Consider the following 18,112-nt stretch of genomic DNA (forward strand, 5'->3'; position numbering starts at 1 on the left):
TTTTTTTACAGTTTAAACGAAGAAATGATAGATGATGTTGGTGATTATACTAGCATGGGGATCATTTAAAAAAAGCAGAACTGCCAAGCACTTGATCACCTCAAGATGCAGATAACGTACGTTCACAGCAGGAAACCGACGCTCTTTCACTTACTTTATTCCAACACCCTGATACTGGTAGGCCGTCATCCCCCTAAGGAAAGAGAGGGAGCAAGTCATAAAGATACACTCTGAGGTAACACTTTACATTAAGTTGTTCTAACACAGATATAAACTCCAGGTAATGTGTTACCCACACTGCTAAAACTGTAGAATGTGACTTAATGTACAGTATAACACAACGCAATTTGCTGTTGAATAAAAATGCTTTGGTCAGGATAATACTATTGTGTGTTTATATGTGTATAATATTTATGCAATGTACTATGCATATTGTGTTAAAAAAGCAGCAACAACCAGCCAAACAACTAGTGGTACACATGGGCAACTGACTTTTTCTGAAAGTGGGAGAGTGAAAATGTCATAGCTTTTATAATATTAAAATAATTTTCCTGCAACGCTGTTTCTTAACTGGGGGAATCCATATTTATGAATAGAACACTTTTCTTAGGTTTTGTCACAATAAATTATATTGAAAAAGTTTTTTAATTACTTGTTTACTAATCTACTACCTTCCCTGAAAATCCCACTGATTGATTGATTGACAGATCTGAAACACTACCAACTCTGTGACTCACAAATATCATGCTCCTCCCTTGACAATCCCACCTACAGTTATCGACTGACAGGACACACTGTTAAGAATGTGGCCAGGATAACACATGACAATGACGAAAAAATAAATAAATTGGGAGGAATAATATTGTTTAGCCTAATAAGGATTTGAATTATAATTTTGCACTTGGTAGGTTAATAAAAAGCATTGTTTAATTGCACATTGAGTTTTCGTCTTCTTTTTGTCACAAATAATGTGATCACAATAATGTAGTACAATTACAAATTACTTTGGTTTATCTTTAAATTCAATTTTTTCTCAATATGGCAGTGTTATCTGGAAGGGCATTGAAGAAGAAATGTCAACGTAAAAATTCCACCTGGAGTTTTGCATTTAAATGTGATCACTGATTATGTTCACATAAAAATAAAATTGCCAATGTATTATTCATTTACCATTATCAGGATCAAATTAGAATTTCTTTGGCAACTCTATATATCCATAAATAGCGGCCCCGAATCTGCAACAGAAATAATCAAATGTAGCTCCGATAATATTGATCATATCCGAACAGTTTGGGCAAGAGCAGGGGTCTTCAAAAATGTATTTCATAAAAACAACTTAATCAAAAATATTTTTTGGGGGGAGCTACTCATATACTGCCTGCATATTTTCTTATTGTGTAGGCCTAATTTGATAAATAGAAACAAAGAACAGCACAGCATACACAACGTAATTGTGTTTTGTTTCGTATAACCACACAAATCATTCTACTGTAGCCTACCTGTAGAATATTTCCTTTTTAAATGATGAGAGAATGAAAAGGTTTTACATTTGAACAAATATGTAGCCTGCAGTAACAGGTATAGGCTACTATTTCGCAATTATTCAAAAATTGTCATTTTGAACAACAACCACAGTGAGTAGGCTATATACACTGCTCAAAAAAATAAAGGGAACACTTAAACAACACAATGTAACTCCAAGTCAATCACACTTCTGTGAAATCAAACTGTCCACTTAGAAAGCAACACTGATTGACAATCTGTGGCAAGAAGGTTTGCTGTGTCTGTCAGCGTAGTGTCCAGAGCATGGAGGCGCTACCAGGAGACAGGCCAGTACATCAGGAGACGTGGAGGAGGCCGTAGGAGGGCAACAACCCAGCAGCAGGACCGCTACTTCCGCCTTTGTGCAAGGAGGAGCAGGAGGAGCACTGCCAGAGCCCTGCAAAAAGACCTCCAGCAGGCCACAAATGTGCATGTGTCTGCTCAAACGGTCAGAAACAGACTCTATGAGGGTGGTATGAGGGCCCGACATCCACAGGTGGGGGTTGTGCTTACAGCCCAACACCGTGCAGGACGTTTGGCATTTGCCACTGCCGCCCTGTGCTCTTCACAAATGAAAGCAGGTTCACACTGAGCACATGTGACAGACGTGACAGAGTCTGGAGACGCCGTGGAGAACGTTCTGCTGCCTGCCACATCCTCCAGCATGACCGTTTTGGCGGTGGGTCAGTCATGGTGTGGGGTGGCATTTCTTTGGGGGGCCGCACAGCCCTCCATATGCTCGCCAGAGGTAGCCTGACTGCCATTAGGTACTGAGATGAGATCCTCAGACCCCTTGTGAGACCATATGCTGGTGCGGTTGGCCCTGGGTTCCTCCTAATGCAAGACAATGCTAGACCTCATGTGGCTGGAGTGTGTCAGCAGTTCCTGCAAGAGGAAGGCCTTGATGATATGGACTGGCCCGACATTACATCCAAATTGGATCAGCCTGTAGTGTGGTTTTCCACTTTAATTTTGAGTGTGACTCCAAATCCAGACCTCCATGGGTTGATAAATTTGATTTCCATTGATCATTTTTGTGTGATTTTGTTGTCAGCACATTCAACTATGTAAAGAAAAAAGTATTTAATAAGAATATTTCATTCATTCAGATCTAGGATGTGCTATTTTGATGTTCCCTTTATTTTTTTGAGCAGTGTATTTGACAACAAAAAGTAAAGAAACAGAATAATCATGAAAAGTATGAGGAATAACAAAAGTGTATTCTCAGCGAGCACATTATTTGACTGTTCCGCTTTTACTCCAAGGGCTTTTTTTGGCACTGTTTTTTGAAGCATTGTCACCATGAAAATGTTTAAAATGAACTTGTCTCAGAAACATATTTGATGGAAATAGGGTAGAAATGGCTTATTTTGTCAATTCTACTTACCAAGCAGAGCTGTTTGTCTTATCCAGATACAAATGATCCTGTGCTTTGTGGCGCATGGGCACATACTGTACAGTGCATTCGGAAAGTATTCAGACCACTTCACTTTTTCCACATTTTGTTACGTTGCAGCCTTATTCTAAAATTTATTTAAAACATTTTCCCTTATCAATCTACACACTATACCCCATCATGACAAAGCAAAAACAGGATTGTAATTTTTTGCAAAAAAAATAAATATCACATTTACATAAGTATTCAGACCCTTTACTCAGTAGTTTGTTGAAACACCTTTGGCAATGATTACAGCCTCGAGATGTCTTGGGTATGACGCTACAAGGTTGGCACACCTGTATTTAGGGAGTTTCTCCCATGATTCTCTCAAGATCCCCTCAAGCTCTGCACAGATATTTTCAGGTCTCTCCAGAGATGTTCGATCGGGTTCAAGTCCAGGCTCTGGCTGGGCCACTCAAGGTCATACAGAGACTTGTCCAGATGCCACTTATGCGTTGTCTTGGCTTTGTGCTAAGATCGTTGTCCTGTTGGAAGGTGAACCTTCTCCACAGGCTGAGGTCCTGAGAGCAGGTTTTCATCAAGGAACTCTGTTCATTTTTCCCTCGATCCTGACTAGTCTCCCAGTCCCTGCCGCGGAAAAACATCCCCACAGCAGGATGCTGCCACAACCATGCTTCACCTTAGGGATGGTACCAGGTTTTCTCCAGACGTGATGCTTTTAATGAGGAGTGGCTTCCGTCTACCATAAAGTTGTTTTTTGACATGCACTGTAAACTTTGGGACATTATATAGACAGGTGTGTGCCTTTCCAAATCATGTCCAATCAATTGAATTTACCACAGGTGGACTCCAATCAAGTTGTAGAAAGATCTCAAGGATGTCTCATTGCAAAGGGTCTGAATACTTATGGAAATAAGGTATTTATGTTTTTTTTTATTTTTAACACATTTAGAACATTTCTAAAACAGGTTTTCGCTTTGCCATTATGGGGTATTGTGTGTAGTTGTTGATGAGGATTTGTATTTATTTAATCCATTTCAGATTAAATGTAAATGTAACAAAATTTGGAAAAAGTGAAGGGGTCTGAATACTTTCCAAAGGCACTGTATGTAGCCTACACAGCTTGACTACATTGCAATTGCAAAACCACAATGGTGCGCTTGCATATGGGGCTCACCCAGGACTGTTACTTTTGTAACTGAAGGAAAACATTTGAACAATGTATTTTAACTGATTGATGTTGGGAAAATAGATGGCAAAATGCAGAAGGGTGTTGAATGCCTGTAAACAGCTTGGGGGGTGAAATGATTTCACAGATTTAATCATGTAATATTAGGCCTACTGATTATTCCTCAATTGCGAGCTTCTTATTGACAGCCCACAAGCTACCTGCAAAGGTGCAACCTTTCATACGCTGATGGAAGGCTACTCAGAATTAGAGGCTGCGATACAGCCAAGCCAAGACATTCCCGGGCCAAGACATGCCCGGGCCGTGTTCAGGCAAAGTGAAATGATACATGCCGCTCAAATGATATGTAACAACACCATTGGACCAACACCATCGGATATGACACAACGATACAAATGTAACAACAGCAAAACAAAATAGATAAACTATATGTTTTGCAGGTGCCTTTTCATTTTATACACCAGAGGTGCAATTAGTGCTTTCTAACTGCACTGAACTAAAACAGTGGCGCACGGGAGCGAAGCGAAACTTTAGGGTGGTCAAAACAATTCATCTTGAGGCGACAGGGTGCAATCGACACAATCGCTTCATTATTAAAGCATATTTCAAATGGACACATCTATTTTAATACATACTAGCTCAAAACATTGTTAATCATTGAAAATAAGAAATTACCCATTGGATTATGATAATTTTGCGCCCAGACTTAGTTACCAGAAAGTGGGGATACAGCAGCTCCATTGGCTCCATTGCTCAGGCGCAGTAGTAGATGTGTATGTGTGAAAATACTTAATAGTATAAATTCCTTCAAACCGTACTTTTTTCCCTTTTTTCGTTATATCCAATTGGTAGTTACAGTCTTGTCCCATCGCTGCAACTCCCGTACGGACTCGGGAGAGGTGATGGTCGAGAGCCATTTATCCTCCGAAACACGACCCGCCAAGCCGCACTGCTTCTTGACACACTGCTCGCTTAACCCAGAAGCCAATGTGTCGGAGGAAACACCGTACAACTGGCGACCGGAGTCAGTGTGCATGCGCCTGGCCCGCCACAAGGAGTCGCTAGAGCGCGATGGGACAAGAACATCCCAGCCGGCCAAACCCTCCCCTTAACCCAGACTACCCTGGGCCAATTGTGTGTCATGAGTCTCCCGGTCGTGACACAGCCTGGGATCGAACCCAGGTCTGTAGTGATGCCTATGGCTCTGTGCCACTCAGGAGGCCTCATTCAAACTTTTATTTAGAAATAGGGTTTAAGCCCAGCCACTGGGCAGTTATTTTCTTTCATCTGGCAACTTTTATGAATTAATCAAACCTTCCATTCCCCTTCTCCTTTTCAATACACAAAACAGGGTTCAATGAAAATCAATGAGGAGGCGCTGGTTTTTCCAAGATAATCTTTCCCAATACAGTTCTGTTGGCCAAAAAGGTAAGGGACAAGGTGGGAAAAGGGTGCCATGCAAGTGGGACAGGGATACAAATAACGAAAAGTAAAGCCATTAACTATTAAGAGTATTTGACATTTTCAAACAAAAGTCACTGAATGGATCACGGGTTGTGATCAAGAAAATAGATTCTGTAACACACCACTAATTAGTGTAGGTGTTCTGCTGCCCTTGCAAGACAAAATAACAGCATTCTCAGCAAATCAATTACTAATGTTAGTAAAAGTGAAAAATCATGATGCACAGTTCATCTAAACAAGTGTTCTAAGCAGTATTTGTAGTAAATAGCTACATCTTAATCAAGAACTTGAAGTGTGCGCATGCCTACTTGGTTAATAAAGGCGTTGCTTTTTCGGGGTAATAACCTGTTACATAACTAACGGTACTAATGGGTTAGCTCAATGTCATTTTCACACAGCCCTGTTATATTGGCTTTTACTCATACCTACAGCAAAGCGAATAAGAGAGTGAAGGGAATTGTTATGGGTGGTTAGGGAAGCCAAAGTGATGGATAGGAAAGGAAGAGAGGAAGCATACCACAGGACAAGGGGCATCCAGCCCATCCAGGCCAGGTAGGCCCGGTTCGCCCTTTTCTCCTTTAAAGCCTCGGAAACCCTGTTTGTGAAATCAACTTTGTAAACATTTGCACATTGCCCCTCCTTTAGGAGCAGTGCCCCCTGCAGGCCAATGAGATTACCTGCTGCCGCTCCATGAACAGACCGAATCCTGTAACGACAGACACACTTAAACATGCAAGCGGCCTGAGACTGACAGGAACAGACTCAATGGAGAGAATGGGCCATGTTCCTGTTAGTCTTACCCCTGAAAAGAAAACCCCCTCTGATAGTTTATGGTCCCTGGTCCTGGGGTAATTATTCAGAACTAATAATCATCCAGGCATTCACTGAATACCAAATGATCATCACTGCTGTAGTTTGTGTCGCTGGACTTAACACTGTAGAGGACGTTTGGACCAAAACCACTTCAGGGTCTATTAGAGTCGATTATCATCAGAGGCAAAAGGAAGTCCGAATCAGAATTCAGAGACTACTGATTGTCACTGCAAGTTATATGGCATTCTGAGGGTCGCTCCTTCCTTTTGCCTCCTGGCTGCACATAGAACGCAGGACATACCAACGGACAGGGGGCATCTAATCCGGGTGCTCCTTGGTCTCCCTTATCCCCTTTAGTTCCCCTGTTGCCTTTCTTGCCCCTCTCTCCCTGAAAACAACATTGCATTAAAAGAGACAGGCTTTAGTTCCCCCTGGCTGGCTCATCCACACAGTAAGCAAATATGTGTGTTTTTTTTAAAAGCACAATCATGAAGCTTGAATTCTTACCTAAGCAATTTAGACATTTTACAGGTATTTAAAAGATTGATGTGCTTTTTTGGGCTTACGAAGGAGAGTACTGAAGTTTCAGAATTTTGTGATGGGGAAAATAAGTGGAGGGAGTTAGGCAGTAGGGATACAGGCCGATGCTATTGGTGAGCGGGTTCCTTAAGTGCCTAATGTGACCTTCACAGGAGGTTGTTGCAGGAATGGAAACACCTTATTGGTTCATCAACTACCACTGTATAGATTATTACGAGGGTATCACTATCCCTAACACAACAACATAGACTTGATGACCCACATAGCACCATAACAATATCTTAATTGCCATATATCACATTTAGAAAGCTGGCTCTCTGCGGTGCATTGTACTGCGAGTGACTGATCATCATGTTTCACTGCACATACTGTACTCTAGACCTGACAAAGAACATGACCACAAACCTCCTTTGAGTAAAGACACCATTGATTATGTCCAGTTGCCCAACTATAAAGCCAGCACCGTGCAAAATATGGCATAGAAATACCAGAAATAGTATCACTCTACTATTTTCCCTTATCATCCCAATTCCCCAAAATACTGTTTCCATTCCCCAAAAATGAGAACCAAATTATGAAACGGAAAGACGCTGTTGTTTGTGTTCACTGAAGGTGGCTGGGCTGGCTACAAGTAAACAAGCCACTTAGAGTATTCAAAAGCTAATATTTTTCTTTCAAGAAATTTTATTCATTTACTGCTGAAGTTACAGTTATATTTACAGGTATAACTGTATGGTTTACAATACATTCTAATTTCATTAACCTAGTTCTCTACTGGGAGCAGATCAAATATTTCCAACCAAAACAAACTATTCTATATAGTGATGAAAACGTATAAAACCTGACCACATTGTCATTCAAACATCCGCTCACCAAGATCAAGGCGTTTGAACGGGTTGGATTAGGGGTTGGACGAGGTTATCAAGAAGGAATTGGAATTGGAAGAAAAATAAACCCTGGCAAACATGTAAGCCCTCTCACAACTTTGCCTCAATGTTGCCTGAAAACCATCAACATTGGCTAACGTTGCGGCAACATTGTGGGAACATTACTTGCCAGCCAAGGGAGAGGAGATTACAGGCTTGCAGGGAAGGTAAATGGTGAGAAAAGGAGGAGGATGAGGAAGAGGTGGATGAGGAAGTGGAGAAGGAGGAAGATTAACCCGAGATTACGGCATTAGAATGCAGGAGGAGCAGGTTGCCAGGGTGTGTGAGAGGGAGAGAGAGGACAACACGACCCGGCAAAAAGAGCCGCGGGAAACAGAGCAGGGTGGAGGGGAGGAAAAGGGGATAGGAAGACCTGCGGAAACAAAGGAAAACAGGACAAAAGTAAAAACAGCACCAGGATCCCACAGCCGGCCACAGCACCTCCAACTGGTTTAACAAAATACCTCATCATATCAATCTCTTATCCTTTCTTTTACACCCCAAAGTAGTAAAAAAAATGGTTCCACAAATAGGAAGTACACATTAGAGTCAATGTCATATATTTCCTGCTGTCAAGAGCCCAGTTAGAAGTGCTGGGAGGGTCAATGACATGTTGTGACTTTTAAGTAGAGAGTCAGAATATGAAATCAGATGTTAATAGGAAGGAAACAAACATTCTCCAAGGGAAAAGGTGGGGGGCATGGGTAAAATATGATTTAATACATTGGTATAATTAAAGTGCATACTCTTATTTTATTTTGCAGTGGCTATTTTACAAAATGAGGGTATAGCATTCTGTTATTACTTGAAGTAAGAACAGAATATTCAGATATGACGGCACAAGGTAAACCAAGGACAATTTATAAGACAACGTTTTGACTGGTCTTCAGAGTAAATAGAATATCATTTTGTAAGTTCTTTGATGTGTCCGTTCACATGTTCCAGTCATCTCATTATCAAGGTTGAACATCTTCAATCTCTTTTGATCTCTGACTTAATTTATACTACCTCAGTCATATTTGCATATTTGAACAAGATTCATTGAACTCTGAGGTAAAAAAGGCCACTGCAAAGGTAAAGGACATATGAATATAATTTCTTCAAACATCACTTAAAAGACCATTGAAGGTCACTTTCACTATATGAATCACATAAACTCACACATACTATCAAAGAGCACATCTCTTTTTTCCTCTGTAGTAATGGGATATTCAAAAGATGAGGCTATTGATATTCACATTAACATTTTGATTCAGATTTGCCTAATTAAGAGAGCCTTTAAATCCACCATGGTCCTGCTCATATCACCTAATACAAGCCTACCATGGTCCTGCTCATATCACCTAATACAGGCCTACAGTACCATGGTCCTGCTCATATCACCTAATAAAAGCCTACCATGGTCCTGCTCATATCACCTAATATAGGCCTACCATGGTCCTGCTCATATCACCTAATATAGGCCTACCATGATCCTGCTCATATCACCTAATACAGGCCTACAGTACCATGGTCCTGCTCATATCACCTAATATCGGCCCACCATGCTTTTAAGCTTGACATTCCAATGGGCTTGCAATTTAACAACTATTACGGCTCTTGAACAACCCAAAAAGACAAATGAAAAATGAGTACTGCTTTTCAATGAGGAATATGTGGGAGAATAATATCTAGCGTCGAGTAGGAGCATGGAGGATCAGCAGCCATGTTAAATACCATCGTTTATCAGAAGCACTAAATGTACTTCATTAAGCACAGAACATGTTTTCGTCCTGTTGTTTGAACAATAATATTTTGCTCCGGAAGACACATCATTGTCTTACCCGGTTCCCTTTGAATCCTTGTGGTCCTACAAAACCCTGAGGAGGGGAAATGAAACACATTATGAGTTCCTGTGCAAGCAATCAGAGATGGTACTGTGAGGTATAGCTTTGTGCTGTCAATCAATTTGATCCACTCATTCCCTTAAGACTTGATTTAAGAGAAGATTCATGTTTTCCTCTGTCACTTGAAAGAAGTATTATATGATGTTCAAGATGGCTCATTCAACATTTAGCCACTGATTGTCTTTCAGATAGTCAAGATATTGTTCACTTGATAAATGAAATGCTGGAAATGCAATAGTGTATTTATTTGATGTTCTTGATACTTCGGGAACTACTTACAGGGATGCCTTGAGGACCAATTGGTCCTGGGACTCCTGAATCTCCCATGAAACCCTGAAAGAACAACAACACTCATCTCAAATAGATAAATAAGCGGTTTTGACTGAAATCTCTTATGTGGTGTGTGTGCTACTTTTGTGTGTGTATGCGTGTGTGTGTACGTACATGTGTCGGTGTGTGATGATGATCAGTGATGTGAGTACTCACTCTCTCCCCCTTTGGTCCTGCAGGCCCTGCCACACCAACTGGTCCTATTAAACCCTGTAAGGTAATGACAAGACAGACCCTCAGTGGACGCAGACATGACAATGGGAGGACATCAAAATAAAAATGGATTACTTCATTTCCATCATCAATCGCTCAACAAGCTTCCAGAGCACTTAAAGAGATTCTCCAGTACCTTTTGTATACTTTTTAGCCAGTAGTTCTAAAAGTAGCACTCACGATCCAAAAGTGGTCCCTGAAAATTGCTAGGGGGCTGGCACAGGGTTGCTTTCAAACTAGGCATTTCGCGACTAATTGAGGTGAGACCGTAATTCTGCTCATAGATTACGCATGTACGAATGACACATTGACACATCCAGGCCCAAAGCAGGGGGTTTAAATAATAAAAAAACGTTCTTTGTCGCTAAAGTACCGGAGCATGTCTTTCAGTGCCAAAAGAGTAGTTATCCAATTCTGTTTCGGTTGACCATTATCAAATCATAACCGATTGATTAGGTAGTGGTCTTCTCTAGGTTATCCCACTGTGCATGTTACACCAAGCTTGTTGAGCTAAAGAATAAACAGTAACAAAAAAGGAGAAAAACATTGAGTTCAGCTGCAGCTCTCTCTCTCTCTCTGTGTGTGGAAGTCAGGATTCAACAGGAGGACCTTGCATCTCAGGCAGATAATACAGTATGTACAGCATATTGCATTGGGGAGCCATTACGCCATACTGTCCTGTATGCATATCAACATGCAGCATGAGCATCCCAGCATGCTCTCCTGGTATGACATCACAACGCCAGTTCAAAGCTTTACACTGCAGGAGAGACACTGTTAAGACACCTGTTTTTGAAGATTTGCAATGGCATGAACTCTGACACTCAAACAGTTTGACTTTATGCAAGTAGGCTGAATGTTGAGATCTGATTGCGTAACTCAAATGTCCTTATAAATCTTCCATTGACATCAACACATGATTTAGGCAGAAGTCTAGGTAATACATGCAAATCTCAAGCTAGGATTCAACGTGTAATGAACAAGGGGACTATTTCTTTCTCTTAAGGGTCCATTTTAGAACCCTGACACGTTCCATTGCCATACAGACATGGGACACAGTCATGTGAATATCATCCCTATGCCAGAGCAATCCTCGAAGAGTGCCTAAAAACAGAACTGCTCTCTCTGCAGACAATCAGACAGATGACAAAAAAGGACAAGCATGGAGGAAAGCAAGCAGGCAGGCAGACAGACAAGACACCAGCGCAGACAGACAGACAAGCAAGTCGTGTGGGGAGCAGAATAGGGGAGGAGAGGCGGGGTAGGGGAGGAGTGTGTGTTGGGGGTACAGGACTTGCGCCACTCACCACTCGACCAGGCCTGCCGTCTAAACCATGAGCTCCCTGGACAGTGTGTAAACAGTTAGAGAGCAGAGGTGGGAGGGAGGTGGTGGGAGAGGGGGAGGAGGTGTGGAGAGGGTTGGGAGGGGTAAGTGAAGCAGTGATTCGTGTGACTCAAAAAAACACATCCAGTTGTTGATGAAGGGTGATGGTGTTGTGATGACATGAGAAACAGTAACTGCCAGTAACTCCGTTTATAGCTGCAGTTGATTATCTCTATCAAATAATTAAGTCCTGACTTTTGATAAAATAGTTTTCAATGTCTTTCAGATACATATGCATGGTTCAACTTCTTTCTATGGTTGATGCCCCGTATTCAAAGCAGTTTGAATCATGCACAGTGCGTTCGGAAAGTATTCAGACTCCTTGACTTTTCCCACACTTTGTTACGTTACAGCCTTATTCTAAAAGGGATTAGTTTCTTCCCCTCATCAATCTACACACAATACGCCATGATGACAAAGCAAAAACAGGTTTTTAGAAATGTTTGCAAATAAAAAACAGAAATATCACATTTCATAAGTATTTAGACCCTTTACTCATTACTTTGTTGAAGCGCCTTTGGCAGCAATTTCAGTATCGAGTCTTCTTGGGTATGATGCTACAAGTTTCACACACCTGCATTTGGCGAGTTTCTCCCATGATTCTCTGCAGATCCTCTCAAGTTCTGTCAGTTTGGATGGGGTGCGTTGCTGCACAGCTATTTTCAGGTCTCTCCAGAGATGTTCGATCGGGTTCAAGTCCGGGCTCTGGCTGGGCCACTCAATGACATTCAGAGACTTGTCCCAAAACCACTCCTGTGTTGTCTTGGCTGTGTGCTTAGGGTTGTTGTCCTGTTGGAAGGTGAACCTTCGCCCCATTCTGAGGTCCTGAGCGCTCTGGAGCAGGTTTTCATCAAGGATCTCTCTGTACATTACTCTGTTCATCTTTGCCACAAACCTGCCTAGTCTCCCTGCCGCTGAAAAACATCCCCACAGCATGATGCTGCCACCACCATGCTTCACCGTAGTGATGGTGCCAGGTTTCCTCCAGACGTGATGCTTGGCATTCAGGCCAAAGAGTTCAATCTTTGTTTCATCAGACCAGAGAATCTTGTTTCTCATGGTCTGAGAGTCTTTGGGTGCCTTTTGGAAAACTCCAAGCAGGCTGTCATGTGCCTTTTACTGAGGAGTGGCTTGCGTCTGGCCACTCTACCATAAAGGCCTGATTGGTGGAGTGCTGCAGAGATTGTTGTCCTTCTGGAATGTTCTCCCATCTCCACAGAGGAACGATAGAGCTCTGTCAGAGTGGTCACCTCCCTGACCAAGTCCCTTCTCCCCAGATCGCTCAGTTTGGCTGGGTGGCCAGCTCTAGGATGAGTCTTGGTGGTACCAAACTTCTTCCATTTAAGAATGATGGAACCCACTGTGTTCTTGGGGATCTTCAATGCTGCAGAAATGTTTTGGTACCCTTCCCCAGATATCTGCCTCAACACAATCCTGTCTTGGAGCTCTACGGACAATTCCTCATGGCTTGGTTTTGCACTGTCAACTGTGGGACCATATACAGGTGTGCCTTTCCAAATCATGTCCAATCAATTGAATTTACCACAAGTGGACTTCAATCAAGTTGTAGAAACATCTCAAAGATAATCAATGGAAACAGGATGCACCTGAGCTCAATTTCGAGTCTCATAGCAAAGGGTTTGAATACTTATGTAAATATGGTATTTCTGTTTTAATTTTAAGAAATTAGAAAACATTTCTGTAAAAACAGTTTTCCCGTTGCCATTATGGGCTAATGTGTATAGATTGCTCGGGATTTTTATTTTTTAAATCCATTTTAGAATAAGGCTGTAATGTAACAAAATGTGGGAAAAGCCAAGGGGTCTGAATACTTTCCGAAGGCACTGTATGTAGAGAAGTGTGAAGATATGAGTCTCAAATAGCACGTCTTGGATTAACAATGATTAGCATACATATACATAATAGTCCTCATCATTTCCATATAAAAGGAGTTACTGTGCCATTGATGATGTGACTAGTACATGTACTGACTGTCAGCAATGACCTTTGACACCCAAGAAGTAAACCAGAAGTTAGGAGAAGAGACCCCCCAGTGATACATATCAAACTTATTCCTTGACATGCAACTAAAAATAGAACTACAAGAGACTACATTAACAACATTTCAGAGAGATGATCAGACAAAAAGTTGGCAAAATAAAGAAAATGATCATTAACTATTTCTAACACATAATAAATCATTATCAGGTTATCTGAACATATGGCATTGGGTAATGTAGATTTCCTTTGTTTGTTTTTATAGTAGTGGGTGTATCGCCCCTGTGTATTGGATTGCAGCAACCATCCATCCATGCACTTTGAAAACATTAATGCAACTGCTGAGCCAGGAAACTACCCTTGGTGAGTTAGGCCTAGTTTCAAAGCGACATATGACAACGTCAGAACAATCATGTTGCCTGGTTCTAAGACACAAAAGTCTGAACAAATAGTGTGCCTACCCTACTGTGGTTTCCAGGGGTCTAAATAAAAGGTCTAATGGCAAAATGGTCAAAGGGAATTAGAAAAAAAAACAGGGCAAACAACAGCACGGATACAATCTACATGGGGATTGAATGGTGTCGCTCTTGATTGGTGTACTTACAGGAAGTCCAAGATGGCCCCTGTCCCCTTTATCGCCCTTCGAACCAGATGCTCCCTTCTCTCCCCGTATGCCTATGCCTTGCTCCCCCTAAAAGAGGCACAGAAAAGTTATTACTGATTTTTAGTGCATAGGCATTAAACTCACTTACTAAAATCAATAAATATAGCTACTGTTAACTACAGTGTCAAAGGATTCTGGAGGTACAGTAAGACAACAAAGGCTACCACAACCAACTCTTACCTTTGGTCCTCCCAGTCCTTCAGGTCCCTGAGGGGTAAAGACAAAATTCGAGTCAGGATATGTCAATCACTTCATGTAAATACGATATATTATCAGGAGGTTTTATGGATATTTCTGAGGGCCTATATTGCTTAAGGGCGTGCCAACTGTAGTGTACTCACCGCGGGGCCAACTGGCCCTTGGGGACCTGGTGGCCCTGGGGGTCCGTAGACCTAAAGACAAACACCAGGTCATCAATGATACACTCCTTCATTAGTGGGTTCAATCTAACAACAAATCCTCTGAATCTGACCCTCTCAAGTCCACTCAAACACGCATGGGTCATTAAAAACAATGAGATATACAGCAGTGGGGGGGCCTTACCATGTCTGACCTTCCTCCCTTATCTCCGGACTCGCCCTTCTGACCCTGAAGCATCAAGATACAAGGTTAACTTAGGCTACTCTCATCATAGTTAGCATGAATAAAACACTACAGTACACCCAATCAGCACTGTACAAATGAATAGCATTCTGAACAGTACTTCACTGCTCCCCAAAGCCGGGTCAGACACTTCATACTCTATGGTCAGATGCAGTCTGAGGGGCACCATTGCGTACCATTGTGCCTGGTAATCCAATGGGGCCAGGGGGTCCAGAAACCCCCTTTTCACCAGTAGGGCCGTCTAAACCCTACAGAACAAAGAAAGGGGAGATCGGGATAGACGTTAAAATATTGGCAATATTTTGTTGTTTTGGATTGTTGTTTTGTGTTTTAATTTTCATATTAAACTGTTAATCAATTTACATATTTGAAAATACATTTTTTTTAAATAGAAAATGTAGACCTCTCATTTGTCCGATGTTCGAGGTCAAAATAGATATTGAAGGCCTCAAAATGATACAATGAATTACAACCAGCTTTTTGAGATTGGTCTTGGTAGTAGTCTCCAACTCGTGGCTGTCGGGACATGAAACTGCCCACGACGAGGGACGCAATGTTGCCCATCCTTTCTCAGAGTCGAACCACCCAGACTGCTTGAATGAAACTCTTTTCAAACAATCCTTTCATGGTTAACATAAATACAGTACATATGTCTGTTAATAGGATTAACGCTGCATGGCGTCCTCATAAGACAATGGGTAAAGCCATTCCCACAGTATGGCGTAGTCTTGCGGTATGTTTTGGCTACATGGTCTGATGAGTGTAGCCCACATCAGTGTCAGAACTGGAGTTGATCATTTACTGTAGCCTATAGAAGATCTCTAATTAGATAATACAAGGGTGGTAGAAAGAGCTAAGGGCCTCCCTTCCCTCTAGTTAATGATAGTGCTCTGGCTTTGGTGTGGGAGTGTTTGTAGTGGTGTGGTGTGGGTCTGTGGTTCCCCAGTCACTCACAGGTGATCCAAAGGGACCCATGTCCCCCTTGTCTCCTTTGGGTCCTGAGAAACCCATCAGGCCCCTCTCCCCTATGGGACCTTCAGGGCCCGCTGGGCCAACAGGACCTGGCTCTCCAGGCTTCCCCCGAGGTCCCTGGCACACAAAATAGACATCATTGTCGTTGTTGTCTTTATTTTGATCGTCATCATTGCCATGTTGTTGTTGATGTTGTATTTTATCATCCGTAACAGCTGTATAATGGACATTTATACTGGACAATACACAATAGGGGGTGCTCTAACCTTCTCTCCGTCAAGACCTGATGGGCCTGGAAGGCCAACTTCACCCTTTGTTCCTGGTGTTCCGGGGGCCCCTGGAGGGCCAGGTGGGCCCTGGATAGATAAAGAGACTGACTCATTAACTGCTAGGCCTACATTTTCTGCAGCATACAGTAACATAGGGACCGAATGCGCCTCTAATTTACACATCTCCATCTGGCTTTTGGGGGTCACATTATAAAAATATAAAAAAACAGCCTATCACTGGAATATTGTTGCTTTAAATCAGTGCTCGCTCGCAGCATTTCTCTATCCATCAGTTCCATTCAAATTGCATACAAAATAGATAATCCTGTTCAAGATTGTTTTGTTTATTTACATATATCAGACATATATAGAGAGTACCAGTCAAAAGTTTGGACACACCCACTCAAGGGTTTTTCTTTATTTTGACTATTTTCTACATTGTAGAATAATAGTGACTCACAATGACTTATTGGAAACATTATTATTATCTAGTGCCGTATTCATAATAGCAAACATTTATATTGGAATTAAAGTGGCAAAACACATTAGGCCTTTAAATTGTCTGTCTGATCCCATGACTGTCTTTTTGTTCCACAGACCTGCATTAAGAAGGCCTATACATTTCTAATGCATCATTGACAGACTTTAGAAACCGCCACTCACCATCAAAGGTACATTCCGAATATCCTAAGGAGAAAAAAAAACACAATGTTAGAAGACCTGGTACCCATTTTACAGTGCTTCATGAATCAAACACAGGCTCATCACAGGAAGCAGTAAATAGTTGTTGACGTACATTTTCATTGTTGATGATTTCTGATTTCCCTGGCTCTCCTGCCGCACCCGGAGGACCCTATAAAGTTGGGGATCAACAACAACAAAAAAGTATATTAAGATTCATAATAATTCATTTGTGTAAATCTCCCACTGGCATTTATGTGTGACAGAGCCTGTACTTACTCTTGGTCCAGCTGGGCCATCAGATCCTGCTTCCCCCTGGAGGACGATCAAAGGTTAGACAGTTAGCCTCTCCCCTTTCATTTATCAACCTCAACACAGCATTCAACACTAACAGGATGGGAGTGAACGTTACTTGAGCAAAATGAGAGGACAATGTTAAGTGATCATACGTTTCCTGTTGGGACAAAATGTCAACTGAGGCTACAAAAAGTTCCCATCTCACCTTGAGACCTTGGTCGCCTTTGTCACCCTGGGAAAGATTTAAAAAAAAAAAAATTATTGGCATGCATGATATTATTAAACCAAGGTAGCTTTTTCTGACTAGTTTACAGCCTCTTGTTGGATAGCTTTTAGTACCTTGGATCCTGATAGGCCTGGGAGTCCTGGTGTCCCTGGTTCTCCTTTGATGCCAGTTCCTGCTGCGCTGGGTTCGCCCTTGTCACCCTGCCACAGAACAGGACATGGACAGTGTCATCGACCACCGTAAAGGACAACACACTCTACTGTACAACACTGTGCCATTAACGGGAGATGAACAACACAGCCCTGAAGGTTGGTCACAATGGATCCATACGGATCTGAACCACAAAGTGAATCACATGAAAACATCCAACAGCACAGCTCCTTGTCCACAGCTTTAGTTCTTAACCCCTCAACACAGAGGCACGAACTCAAATCTGCAAAAGCGTTCTCTAACAAGAGGACGTTTTCACACATTTGGCAAATCTCTGTGATTTGATGGAAACAGAGTCATGTGAGTGAACAATTTCTCTGAAATGGCCCGCTGTCACGTGAGGCATGTTATGCCGCGTCACTGCTGTACAAGCAGCTATAAGAAGAAAGTCATTCAGGAAGCAGAGTTTTCAGTCCACAACTAACACAAAGATCAAAGCACTTCTACACAAGCCAAGCCTCCTAACAGAGGAGAAAGCTAAAGAAGCAACTCGAGACTCTAATCGC

General features: G+C 42.0%; 1 protein-coding gene across 50 annotated transcripts in view; it reads right to left on the reverse strand.

Annotated features, from left to right (window-relative positions):
• Nucleotides 1–18,112, reverse strand: part of LOC110502408 (uncharacterized) — a 57,780-nt gene that overhangs the window by 6,744 nt on the left and 32,924 nt on the right. For 21 of the 50 annotated variants that reach the window (XM_090216773.1, XM_090216771.1, XM_090216779.1 and 18 more), the window contains 18 exons: nt 17,510–17,596; nt 17,376–17,402; nt 17,153–17,188; nt 16,989–17,045; nt 16,856–16,879; nt 16,190–16,279; nt 15,906–16,040; nt 15,128–15,199; nt 14,892–14,936; nt 14,690–14,740; nt 14,529–14,555; nt 14,289–14,375; nt 11,610–11,645; nt 10,246–10,299; nt 10,039–10,092; nt 9,697–9,732; nt 6,709–6,795; nt 155–193 (listed from right to left, as the gene is read on the reverse strand). In XM_090216773.1, the coding sequence (XP_090072899.1) occupies nt 155–193; nt 6,709–6,795; nt 9,697–9,732; nt 10,039–10,092; nt 10,246–10,299; nt 11,610–11,645; nt 14,289–14,375; nt 14,529–14,555; nt 14,690–14,740; nt 14,892–14,936; nt 15,128–15,199; nt 15,906–16,040; nt 16,190–16,279; nt 16,856–16,879; nt 16,989–17,045; nt 17,153–17,188; nt 17,376–17,402; nt 17,510–17,596 (1,044 nt within the window). Of the gene's footprint in view, nt 1–154; nt 194–6,111; nt 6,190–6,708; nt 6,796–9,696; nt 9,733–10,038; nt 10,093–10,245; nt 10,300–11,609; nt 11,646–14,288; nt 14,376–14,528; nt 14,556–14,689; nt 14,741–14,891; nt 14,937–15,127; nt 15,200–15,905; nt 16,041–16,189; nt 16,280–16,855; nt 16,880–16,988; nt 17,046–17,152; nt 17,189–17,375; nt 17,403–17,509; nt 17,597–18,112 lie in introns of all 50 variants that reach the window. The other 29 variants (XM_090216764.1, XM_090216793.1, XM_090216770.1 and 26 more) reach the window with 7 other exon arrangements.

Source organism: Oncorhynchus mykiss, chromosome 23, assembly GCF_057628025.1.
Source record: "Oncorhynchus mykiss isolate SJ-2025 chromosome 23, ASM5762802v1, whole genome shotgun sequence".
Classification (NCBI taxonomy): Eukaryota; Metazoa; Chordata; class Actinopteri; order Salmoniformes; family Salmonidae; genus Oncorhynchus; species Oncorhynchus mykiss.